At 34.0% G+C, this 12,971-nt stretch overlaps 1 protein-coding gene across 1 annotated transcript; it reads right to left on the reverse strand.

Annotated features, from left to right (window-relative positions):
• Positions 1-3,005: 3,005 nt before the first annotated feature.
• Positions 3,006-5,603, reverse strand: LOC134254479 (cilia- and flagella-associated protein 20). Its single transcript, XM_062736986.1, has 5 exons — positions 5,386-5,603; positions 4,777-4,856; positions 4,545-4,656; positions 4,242-4,430; positions 3,006-4,116 (listed from the first exon to the last, which is right to left on the reverse strand). The coding sequence occupies exons 1-5, from the start codon at positions 5,467-5,469 to the stop codon at positions 3,997-3,999; spliced, it is 585 nt and encodes a 194-aa protein (XP_062592970.1). The 5' UTR covers positions 5,470-5,603; the 3' UTR covers positions 3,006-3,996.
• Between the last annotated feature and the right edge of the window lie 7,368 nt (positions 5,604-12,971).

A 12,971-nucleotide genomic window follows, 5' to 3' on the forward strand; every position in this document is an offset into this window, starting at 1 on the left:
TAATTATGTATAATATATATATATATGTTTTTTTTTGGTTTTGATGAAAGTCTTTCCATGGTTACTATAAATTTCTGTGAAATACCGGTACTTCTAAAATGTTACACCTCATATACAGCTATCATCTGCTTTCAATAAGTAGACTATACAAGATTTGTATATAGTTAAGATATGTAATCATTTATTCTGGTGAACGGTCTTACTAAAAAAGTTTTCTTTTGGTGAAATTCGTTCAAAAGGATATATTTCTCCAACAGTTTCAATTCTTGAATATGCTTCAGTTGCTTGGGATGGCTGCTCTAAACAAGATTATGAAAAGCTTGAAAAGGTTCAATTAACCCCGGTAGAACATGTAACAAGACTTCTTTTTGTGTGTCTAGAGAAGCACTTTATTCTTAAAACTTTAAAAACAAACGATATTGCAAAAAAGACTACTTATGTTCAAAATTCACATGGAAGAGTATCTGAATATTCCCATAAGCGTGGCGTGGAGATATATCTATAACCGTAACGAACATGCAATGAAGTGTTCCAAGATTTAGATCAGAATTATTTAGAAACTTTTTTCTCACTGGTGCTAAAAAGCAATGCAATTTTCTAAAAACATTGGTCAGAGAAGCCATTTCAATCAATAAACATTTCGGAACAAGATGTGTTTCTGAAACACTGTTGCCCCCGTATGACAGATTATGGCAAGGGTTGAAGTTTCTCAAATGCAAGTAACAAACTCCAAAGGTCAAAAGGTCAAAGTAGTAGATACCAAAACAAAGCTCTTGTCACAGGGGATACAACAGTGAACAATGAAAGCCCGAGTTTTAACTGTTCTAAAGGTAGTGGGTCAAGCTCTAGGGTCAAAAATATTTATACCCACTGAAAGTTCTTGTCACAATTACTACAGATGTGAATATGAAAGCCCTAACACCAACTGTTCAAAAGTTTTGGCAAAAGTTAAAGTGTGGAAGCTCTAAACACTAACAGAATCTGCTTTTTTTTGGACTTGGAGAAAAATATATCATGTAAAGGTGTGCATATTGAGACTGTTTCATTCAGTTATAACTTAGGGTACCTGCCTTATTTCTGCAGGAAAAATGTTCAAAGGCATTTTACTTTTTGTTAGCAGAAATCAATGCTGCTTAATACTTACCTTGGGAAAATTCATAAAAATAATGAGTTTAATTACTTACTTTTGGTATCATATAATGCTAAAAATATTTTAATCTGATACAAATCGTGTAATTAATTGAAAATAACATTTTTTTCCAATCTTACTTCTAAGGACAGATCACTCTATAAGTGCATAAAATTACCCTTTTAGTGGAGCTCTTTAGGGTGCAGTATTTAGAGCTTCCTTAAAGTGTGGTAATTTTTTCTATAAGTGGGTCAAACTCCAAGGTCAGATTTGGTGGTACCGAAAGAAAGGTCTTGTCACAAGGAATACACCTTTGAAGTATAAAAGTCATTGCCCCACATGGACGGACTGACAGTGCAAAAAAAACTATATAGCCCCGAATCTTCAATTACGGGGCTGGGGGATATAAATAAAACTTGTTAACAAAATTAAAAATCCACTTTCATTCTTTTCTCTGGGTAAACGATACACTAATATCATTCATACTCATCTTCGCTAGCCAAGTGTCCGATTCGTTTCTCTCAAGATGATTCATACCACGCCAATACATTACTGTATACCACCATGATCTATATAAACGAAACATTTTAAATAGTCCCTTATGTTTATGTGGAAAAAATAAAGATGTTTGTTCCTTGATTCCTAGGAAGTAAAAATAGGGGCTGGCTTTATAACTGCTGCTGTTAATAAATCTATTATATAAGCTATGAAAGGAAGCTGGGGACTTCTGCAATAAAAGCTTATTCCATACAATCTAGAGAACAAACCTATAACTTGTAAAGCAAAAGTGAATTCATATTCCTAAAAAAGGATGCTTTGTTTTTCTCTGGGTGGAAAGTGCACAAACTCTCCATATTGACTAAAACCTTTGGAGGAATTTCTGCGGGAAATAAGGTTCGCCATAACAGATTTTGAAATCAATTAGTCATGGTATTAAAGTGTTGCTATGGAAAAAAATCTTAAATTAGTGTACTTTCAAAATAACCCCCTTTACCCAATTTCGAGTGCAAAAAGTTAGTGAGACATATACATGTAGTATCTTGAGAAACTTTGACAAGCAGATGAAAAATATCAAACTTAAATATCATATACAGTGCGTGGTGGTGGTGTGGGGGGTGGGGGGGGGGGTATGTTCAAACTTTTTTGGGTAACATTTTCTCAAACATTACATCACATTACCCTGATTTGACTAAAATGCTACAAAAACGAAAAGGGGCAGGGGGCAACATGCATTAAAACACCCCTGTTTATTGCATATATTACCATTTTATTATCAGGACTAGAACCTTTATAGTGAATTTCTATATAATTTAGGAAATGGCTTGATATGGCGTCCTTTGTATCCAATACAAAATAATGCTCCTCTTGATCGCAGACGGGATCATGAAAGAGACTTTGACAAGTAACACTTAAAGTAGGTAACAGCAGATTAGTGATGCAATGTTGATGGACTGTTTGATTTCTACAATACTTCATTTCAATAACGTGTACAGATTTTGACTAAAGCCTATTATGCTTCATTATCCTGGGACCTTGACATTTTAATTAATTAAAGAAAATTTTGGCACAATCCAGGCCGTATTAATCCATATAAGGTCGATGCACCAGTCAGAACACGGAAGTATTCAACACTGAAATCAAAGATATTGTCCAGTATACAACAAGAATCTCCCTTTCCTTTGCAACTCTATTAATTGCACCACATTTTTGAAATTTGCATTAGGAATTTCAAAATTATGTATAGCTTCAGTAGTTTACTATATACAATACTGAATCGCGGGTTTATAGCTTACTTCAAACAGGGTGTGTATTTATGTAAACTTACATTTACATTCGTTTAAAATTAGAATTGTTAAAACCAACACTAAAACTAGCATAAACTTTATATAATATTTATTATTATAATTCTTTGGCCTGAATGTCGTTGTGGACCTCAAACCAAAACATAACAAAACAAAAAGGACAAAGTTACAATTGTTCTAAGACTCACTAAGCACCTTAAGGCGACTCAACACAAGCACACACAGAAGAGCACATTTAACCTAGTGGATAATCTCATTCAACCCCCTCCCTAAATATCACTGTCAAAACAAGAAAATTTGTTCTTTATATGTTTATTTTCCTATATTTACAATGGGTAAAAATGCAGAACATTTTTAATATGCTTTATGTTTAAATGAAGCTGAATGATTGAATGAAATGTATTTTGAATGAAAAAAAATATATGAAAAGTTGGGAAATCAGTTGAAACAAAATATAACAAATAACTTTGATATATAACATATATTGCAACAAATCCCCAACTTTGCAAAAAAGATAAATCTTTCAGGCAATTTTTAAAATATTTAATATTCTTTCCATTTTGATACGCTCATCAGTCATCCGGCTGCTCAAATGTATAATTAATTACTAAATTTCCAATCACAGATAATCAGGATTCTATAAAAACACCCATTCCTGAGTTTTAATTTGGTTGCAAGAACTATACAGATTTGAGATTTTTTTTCGGTTTAAATCGTAAAGACTACAGAAATAAGTTTTTTTTCCTCATAAAGACACAAAAATAACAAGAGAACTGTTATGAACACTTAAAACTGGTTGTGGCCCTGTGGAAATAATGGCACATGTTCAAATTATATGCCAAGTAACTGTTCATTCCATCAGTGTTGCCAATATCCCCTTGTTCAATGTTCATATTGTCCAACAATGGTTGTATACTATTAACGTACACATATAATTTCCAGCCCTCCAATAAATTTTTTTATCCACAGACATTTTTGTAACTTTCTTGAGTAGCAATTTGAACAGTTTAAAATGTTGATGTATTTACACTGAGTTAAAATGTTCTAATAGTCAGATAATGTTTGTTATGCCTTTGCTCCTTTGTTTTGTACAGGTAGGTATAATTTGAATTCTGCGGGTAATTCATCTTCTGAATATAGTCGGTCTGAGAAGTATACTCTTCGGATTCGACAGTTGGCATGAATCTGTAAATAGTACAAAAGATTCCTTAGCATAATCCATAAATAAGACTTTTTCAAGTCAAATATAAGTCAATTTTAAGTTCATGTGAAATTCAACTGAATTTCAAGTATCACACAGTTTTTCTTACCTGGACTCTCAAGGTTTCAATGTAGTTTGTTCCGTAAGCTCGTCTTGTGAAATCTGACAAGTTGAACTGAATTTGATTCCAGCCATCATCCAACCTCATTGGCATGGTACAGATAAATGGCTTCACTCTTGTGGTACTCTGGTAATTGCTAGCTCTAAATCGCCTCCTGACATTTTTGTCATCTAAAACCTGTATTCAGAGAAATCATCACATAAGTACATATCAAAAATTTAAAAGATACACACTTCAAAAAACATCAATACAGTAAAAATAATACATTTGGGAAAGAGTCTGGAAACTTACCTGTACTTCAAAGGTGAAATATTTCTTTAAATTTTTGATGATCATCACCAAGAATGGAAGCTTTATACCAAGTGTTTTCTTTGGATCTGCTGGACATGTTATGTATGTTGTACTGTAAACAGTAAAAAACAGAAATGTAAGAAAATAACAAAAAGACACAGGATATATCTATTGTTGAATGCATTATTTGTTTGATGTCCAAAACAAGCCTTCATATTTAGATTTACCCTACCTGACATTTGTTCCAACAATTTCTAATACTAGGGACTGGATATCATTGTCTGTGATACGTTTGATGTGACCATTTCGCACCTGAAATTATAAAAATTTAAATAAGAAAAACGTTCAGAATGAAGAAATACTACGAGGATGCACTTGTATCTATGCATAACAACGCTTAGTCCATTGCATTCCACCGACAATGAAACTTGATATATTTGCATGGCAACAACTATGTGCAGTTTGAAAGTGTTAATTTTACCGACATCTATTGATGCACGAGTGTTCTACAATACTTTTGATAAATAAATATGTCACAAACGGCATGTCTTTTTTGTTTCATATGTGGAATGTCAATGTGTTATGATCAGATACAAACAATGGAAGATCCACTTCCGCTCTCGTAACCAACCACATTTCCTCGGTTTAAATTAAAACGACATTAAATTACCGCTGTTTTCATGTAACATTAGTTTAAAAGAATCTTAAAATACATGTAATGATATTGTATGATGTTATTAAACAAGAAAATCAACAATTATCTCAGCAAGTCCAGGTTGCCAGCCATGTCACTATGGCGATCATGAAAGATAACTGCAAAGTGATAATTTCAACTACGTACCTTTTTATCCCAAATTTGCAACGGTTTGCTTCCTATACTGTAAAGTATGGACAGAAATCCACTCTGAAATGTGTTCTTGAACATCTTTAGTGATGACTGTGTATTCAATAAAATCTGTCTATCTTCGTCCTCTTGGACGCCGGCTACACAGTTCCTGCTCGCGTGGTGTTCAGTCGTTAAGTGAAGATCTAGCTGTGCGTCGATCAACTTACTACGTTACCAAGGGCGGTAAAGGGGTCGCTCTACGATACAGTTGCTAAGTTCAGTTTCCAAGGCGCTTTTTTATAGAAGAAACTTCATTTTTCATTTGCAATATTTATATCTACTCATAATAGGAAAGTATGCTCAAAAATGAAATTAGCGTGCATAATGTAATCAAAAAAGTATTTTAAAGTTCAATACTTTGAGGAACTACATGCGCATGTATATACCCGATGAGTGCTAAGTACTTCCGCGATTCCACGCGGATATTTTGGATGTTTATTTATTCGGTGAATTTTATGTGTCTAAATATATATGCAAAATATCAAATGACTCTGTATTGGATGGTACTTTCACAATATTTTGCGTGGTAAATACTTTGAAACTATTTTATATATTTTATAAAACCAATAAACCTTCACTTTACAGTGATGCTACAGGTTTCTAAAGTTACTTATTGATTTACTTTTTAAAAACTGTATAGGCTAAGCGTCTTTTTGTCGTGTAACTTGACTTTTCGCAATACAATTTTATTCATCAATTTATTTATTTTTTTTTTGTTTTTATTTATTTGATTTATTCTTTTTGAATTTTCCTTAACTCTAGTACTGAAATTATTTCATACTAGAGTTAAGGAAAATGTATCCCCTCAAATAATTTTAAAAAACACCTTAACCCCCCCCCCCCGATAAATTGGAAGAATTCGATAAAAATACTGTTGGAACTGGGGATTGATATTTTTTCTGATATTTATTTACTTTCAATGAAATTGAAAAATTAGACATATATTGGCTATCTAACCATGAAAACTTAAATCTTTTGTTATGTACATAAATGATAAATATTTTTTTTATTTTAAAGTAAATGTATTTTTAGAAGTTATAATACAATGTTAAATTGTGATAATTTTTTTCTCAATAAAACGTGCAGTTCAGTCTTAAAGGAAGACGGTACCCACAGTAAATTTTCCGAAAGATCTTAGTAACATTCGTTTACGTATAGGCCTATATAACATTACTTTTTTCTAGGTTCTTATATTTCATTTTTAAATTGAAAGGATACCGTCGGACCGCAGTTTGAAGAGATTTATATTCAATCTAACAAGGCTCTTGACAAGTATATGTAATGGGTCAGTTATATGATTTAAATTTAAACTACATGTTTACAGAAGTTAAACGTCAACTGCACTTTACAAGCATGTATAATAACAAGTCAGTGAAAAATGTGGCAACAAGGGCATGTTAAAATTTTCAGCTGATTAACATGTTTCACCAGATTTCCACCTTGTAATGCCTATCTTAGCCCCCCCCCCCCCCCCCCCGATCATGATTTAAGAAAAATTAGAATCTACACAAGAATTTTAACAAGATTTTTTTCTCGATATTGCAATGTAAAACTTGTATTTTCCATTATGACCCCAACCAATCTATTCCCGGGGGTCATGATTTCATAAGTTAAAATTTATCTCTTACTATTATAGACAGGAAAAAAGTTCTACGAGAAAGGTGAAAATAACGATCGAACAGTGATCGATCTAAAAAAAATTCTTAAACTATACGGGTACTACATGTAACCCCCCCCCCCCTCCCGAAATCTGGAATCTGTGGCCTCTTTCACAAAAACTCTTACGACTTTACGACTAAGACTAAAATTTTACCACTCTGTAATTCTTGATCTAAGAAAGATATTGTTTTTTCTTAATTAATTAATTGCAATTCTATGGAATGCCATATACGACAGCCAACTGCTTACTGCCAACTGCTGACTGCTTACTGCCAACTGTCAGCTGCTTACTGCCAACTGCCACACATATTTGAATAAATTTTATATCTGTATTGATATTTATATGAATTTTCACAAAAAAGGGAAACATTTTTTCCGAGGGGGTCACCCTGGTAAAATTGAATGAATAAAATGAACAATATGTTTTATTGTAATATTCAATATATGCGGTTGATAAAGTACATTGTTTATTTTTTTTTAAATTTATTTTCCTATTTAAAATAGGTAATAAAATGATATTTTCTGCTTTTAATCTTTAAAGAAGCCCCTCCCCCTTCCCCGGAGGCAACAAAACCTTTGAAGAGAGAATAATAATAAAAAAGATTTGTCGTTTCGCAGAGAAAGATGTTTTGAAAATAAATTTCCGTTTTCCATTATATTCTATAGTTAAAAATTTCTTCAAATTAAAGATGTATATCTCTGTGTGTTATAATGCAGGCACGTAGCATCGTTTTTGAAAATGGGGGGGGGGGGGGCAAAAGGGAAATTTTACCTGAAAAAGTTGACAAGCAAAATAAAAAAGGAAATAGCCCAAACTCGAAAATCCTATTTCGTGTGTGTGTGTGTGGGGGGGGGGGGGGGCTAACTTTTTTTAAGGCCAACTACCTTTCACTTACATTTTTTTCCACACAATACTACATATCCTTGATATCATTATACTATGGTAAGAAGTGGGGGGGCAACCATCCTTTCAATATACATTTTCAATAGTAAAGGTAACGTTGGGGAAAAAAGTGGGGGGGGGGCGGCCCCCTGCCCCCCCCCATGTTGCTACGACCCTGTAATGTTTCACATGCATAGATCTGGGGGGGCATTTAAAATGTGTACAGTCATACGTTAAATTAACTAAATGATCTACCGGTATAACTGACCTTGGACCCTCCACTTAGAAAACGCCGATCAAACATTTATATCTCTTTGTTTGTACAAATAAAATATGTTTTACATGCATAGATCTAGAGAGAGGGTCCGAAACACCCCTCTGAAATTTGTAAAATTATTTAATGCACAAACTAAACCAACTAAAAGTTATTTAATGTATAGAATAAATTAACTAAAAGGGAATTAACCCCCCTCCCCAACCGAAAATTTGGATTCGTGTTAAGTTGGTATGAAAAATTAGAACCCCCTCTCCCCGGCCGCAATAAATTTTCAAATTTAGGTAAGGACTTTACGTATTTTTTTCTTGTCAAGAAATTTCTGGGTTGGATTTTTTTTTAACAGAGTGACCCCCTTGGAAAAAATGTCTATAGATCCGCGCCTTTTTTTAAAATTTACATAAATATCAATATGAAAATAAAATTTATTCAAATATGTGTGGCAGTTGGCAGTAAGCATCTGACAGTTGACAGTAAGCAGTCAGCAGTTGGCAGTAAGCAGTTGGCTGTCGTATATGGCATTCCATACCCCCCCCCCCCCTCTCTAAATGAAATTTCAAGTAGAAGAAAAAAAAAGTAAAAGTTCTTCCTTATCAACGTTAATTTTTCCTTTTTTTTTTTTTTGAAAAATGAATAATACTTTTTTTTTAAACATTAAAACATGTACTTTAAAAAATTTCATGACACCATAATTATTAATATGGAATGCCATATACGACAGCCAACCGCTTACTGCCAACTGCTGACTGCTTACTGCCAACTGTCAGCTGCTTACTGTCAACTGCCACACATATTTGAATAAATTTCATATTTGTATTGATATTTATATGAATTTTCACAAAAAAGGAAAAAAAGGCACGGATCCAGGATATTTTTTCGAACACGGTAAAATTGAATTGAATGAAATGACCAATATGTTTTATCTTATGTATATTCAAAATATGCGGTTGATAAAGTACATTGTTAATTTTTTTTATTTGTTTTCCCATTTGAAATATGTAATAAAATGACTATTTTCTGCTTTTAATCTTTGAAGAAGCCCCACCCCCTTCCCCCGGGGACAACAAAACCTTTGAAGAGAGAATAATAATAAAAAAGATTTGTCCTTTCGCAGAGAAAGATGTTTTGAAAATAAATTTCCGTTTTCCATTATATTCTGTAGTTAAAAATTTCCTCAAATTAAAGATGTATATCTCTGTGTGTTATAATGCAGACACGTAGCATCGTTTTTGAAAGTGTGGGGGGGGGAACCAGAGAAAACTTTTTTTACTTACCTGAAAAAGTTGACAAGCAAAAAAAAAAAAAAAGGAAATAGCCCAAACACGAAAATCATATTTAGTTGGGGGAGGGGGGGGGGGGGGGTAGGTGGCTAAATTTATTTTAAGGCCAACTACCTTTCACTTCCAATTATTTTCCACACAATACTACATATCCTTGATATCATTATACGAGGGTTGTTCGAAAAGTTCGTGGACGGGCTCGGTACTGACCGCTGTAATTTTACGTTTGAAGTGAAACTTTATATACTTTTATTACACCATCTTTCCAGTAAAAATACAACTTCTCAATTTTTTGGTCCATTAAATAAAAATTTTACAGCCGTTTTAATTTCTTTAGCAGGGGGTCGCGGAGCATCCTGTGCGTAAATATTTTAAGTCGATATTGTCATTACAGATTTTTTTTAAATTTTGTGCTCGAAAATCTGTGATATTGAATATGAGATCACAATAATAGGCAATCGTCATATTTGAGAAGTTTCAGTTATTTTGAGCAAGTGGTTCTCAAATTATCGATTTATAATGAAAGGGAAGGGTCTCAATTCACGGTTAAAACGGCGTCAGAATTGGACGTCACAGAACAGCGCGCTGTTATAAAATTTTGTGTGGTAGCAGGAAAGACTCCTTTTGAGACAAAACAATTGCTAGATGAATATGAGGCTAGGTCAAAAGTATCATAATCAATAAGGTACAAGTGGTATAAACGATTTAAAGAAGGACGATGTGAAACTTGGGATGACAAAAAGTTAGAAAGACCTCCAACTATTGTTTCTGACTTGACGGCCTCAATGTTACAAGATCTTGACAAAGATAGAAGATTAGCAGTAAGGGATAAAGCGGGTAAATTTGAAATAAGTACGTCTATAGCACATGAAATAATCACAAAATCTCTTGGATTTGAAAAGGTTTGTACTGGTTTGGTGCCGAAATTACTTTGATGAAAAAATCGTCGCATCGAAAGAGTTTCTAAGAAAATGCAAAAATATTCATAAAACATAGCGACGTAACAACGTCAAAAAAATTACGCCACAGTTGCTCCACGGGCATCGACAATGTATCATAAAAATTGATATAACTTTAATAAATGTAAGTTAAACTGACTGAAATTTTGCATATTATTTCAAAATACATTATCATTTAATGTAATATACAAAATTTTTCGAATTGCAACATATCTTCGGAGAAAATTACATCGTCCACGAACTTTTCGAACAACCCTCGTACAATGGTAAGAAGTGGGGTGGGGCAACCATCCTTTCAATATACAGTAACGGTAATGTTGGGGGAAAAAAGTGGGGGGGGGGGGCAGGCCCCCCTGCCCCCCCCCCCGTTGCTACGTCCCTGTAATGTTTCACATGCATAGATCGGGGGGGGGGGCATTTAAAAATTGTTCAGTAATACGTTAAATAGACTAAACGAACTATCGGTATAACTGACCTTGGACCCTCCACTTACAAAACGCCGATCAAACATTTATATCTCTTTGTTTGTACAAATAAAATATGTTTTACATGCATAGATCTAGAGAGAGGGGTCCGGAACACCCCTCTAAAATTTGTAAAGTTATTTAATGCACAAACTAAACCAACTAAAAGTTATTTAATGTATAAAATAAATCAACTAAAAGGGGAACCCCCCCCCTCCCCAACCGAAAATGTGGATTCGTGTTATGTTGGTATGAAAAATGTCATACCCATGAAGGTATGACGCATAAGAACCCCCTCTCCCCGGCTGAAATAAATTTTCACATTTAGGAAAGGTATTTATGTATTTTTATCTTGTCAAGAAATTTCTGGGTTGGATTTTTTTTTTACCAGAGTAACCCTCTTGGAAAAAATGTCCTATAGATCCGCGCCTTTTTTTTTTAAATTTACATAAATATCAATATGAAAATAAAATTTATTCAAATATGTGTGGCAGTTGGCAGTAAGCAGCTGACAGTTGGCAGTAAGCAGTCAGCAGTTGGCAGTAAGCAGTTGGCTGTCGTATATGGCATTCCATACAATTCAATCATAAAATATTAATATAATGTTTAATATAGAAAATTAATTTTTTTGCAGCATAGATATTTATTGTAGAATGGGGAAAGTTTTAGTCTTAGTAGTAAGATTCTTTTTGAAAAGGACCAGGTGTCTAAGACTAAGAGGAGTATATCCCGTGCCGACCAGCCTTTCCGAGAGCCTTAGCTTTATATTGAACACGTAGACGAAACATGCTTTAGTCAAAGCAAGACCTATACATGTAACAAGAGGGCCAAGGGCCTTAACGGTCACCTGAGTATAATACAACAATGTCATAAATTGATACATGAAATCTATTACGTCTAAGTCTACCAGATCATCATACCTAGGAAATTACTTTTTGCATATCAAAGGTGAATGGAAAAGGGGATTACCTTTGAGGAACACCCAGAAGAATACAAATTAATAGAGCAGGTAAAAATGCCATTGCTTATTAAAAAATTTTTCCTCTGTTTGCCTCCAATATATCCTGTAGCACACATTTTCAAGAAAAAAAGCATTTCACACAGCCCTACCCTCATACAAGAACCCCTGACCCAGGGGCCATGAAATTAACAGTTTTGGAAGGTGCACCTAAACATATGTATATACATGTAACTATGAATTTAGTTAAGATGCCAGGAATGCAAAATTTTTGATGGCTTTAGCCCTACTTCAGGCCCAAGGAGGACAGGGGCTATGAATTAAACAAGAGATGTTTGTGAAACACTTATGCCCCCTCCCCCAAATTGGAATTTTTCCAAGTCCAAGGGGCATAAATCTGTCAAAAATATCGCCATCGTACCCAAAACAGAACTTGATCTAGATTTTAATCTGATAATTCTGTGCATCAAATTTCACTTCAGTATTAAGTGCAACATCTGCGAAGAAAATGAACAGAAAGTGCAAATAATTGGAATTTTTCTAAGGCCAAGGGGCATAACTCTGACAAAAATGGCGCTATCGTACCCAAAAACAGAACTTGATCTAGATATTCATGTGATAAATCCGTATACCAAATATCATTTCAGTATGTGCAACCTCTGCGAAGAAAAATGAACGGAAACTGCAAATAATTGGAATTTTTGTAAGTCCAAGGGGCATAACTCTGTCAAAAATGGTGCGATCGTACCCAAAACAAAACCAAATTTTATTTCAATATCATTTGTGCAACCTCTGCAAAGAAAATGACCGGAAACTGCAAATAATTGGAATTTTTCTAAGTCCAAGGGGCATAACTCTGTCAAAAATGGTGCGATGGTACCCAAAACAGATCTTGACCTAGATATTCATCTACCAAATTTCATTTCAGCATTTGCAACCGGAATTCCTTTGCAACCTCTGCAAAGAAGATGAACGGAAACTGCAAATAATTAGAATTTTTCTTAGTCCAAGGGGCATAACTTGTGAGAAATGGTGCGATCGTATCAATAACAGAACTTGATCTA

The sequence above is a fragment of the Saccostrea cucullata genome, unplaced genomic scaffold, assembly GCF_032062105.1.
Source record: "Saccostrea cucullata isolate Sc308-1 unplaced genomic scaffold, CSIRO_AGI_Scuc_v1 ctg19, whole genome shotgun sequence".
Lineage (NCBI taxonomy): Eukaryota > Metazoa > Mollusca > Bivalvia > Ostreida > Ostreidae > Saccostrea > Saccostrea cuccullata.

What these genes read in the sequence shown, in the direction of transcription:
- LOC134254479 (XM_062736986.1), bottom strand. Translation starts at nt 5,469, where the DNA reads ATGTTCAAGAACACATTTCAGAGTGGATTTCTGTCCATACTTTACAGT. An exon ending in ATTGTTGGAACAAATGTCAG is followed by an intron (nt 4,657 to 4,776) that starts GTAGGGTAAATC and finishes TACTGTTTACAG; the next exon opens with TACAACATACATAACATGTC. An exon ending in TTGAAACCTTGAGAGTCCAG is followed by an intron (nt 4,117 to 4,241) that starts GTAAGAAAAACT and finishes TACTATTTACAG; the next exon opens with ATTCATGCCAACTGTCGAAT.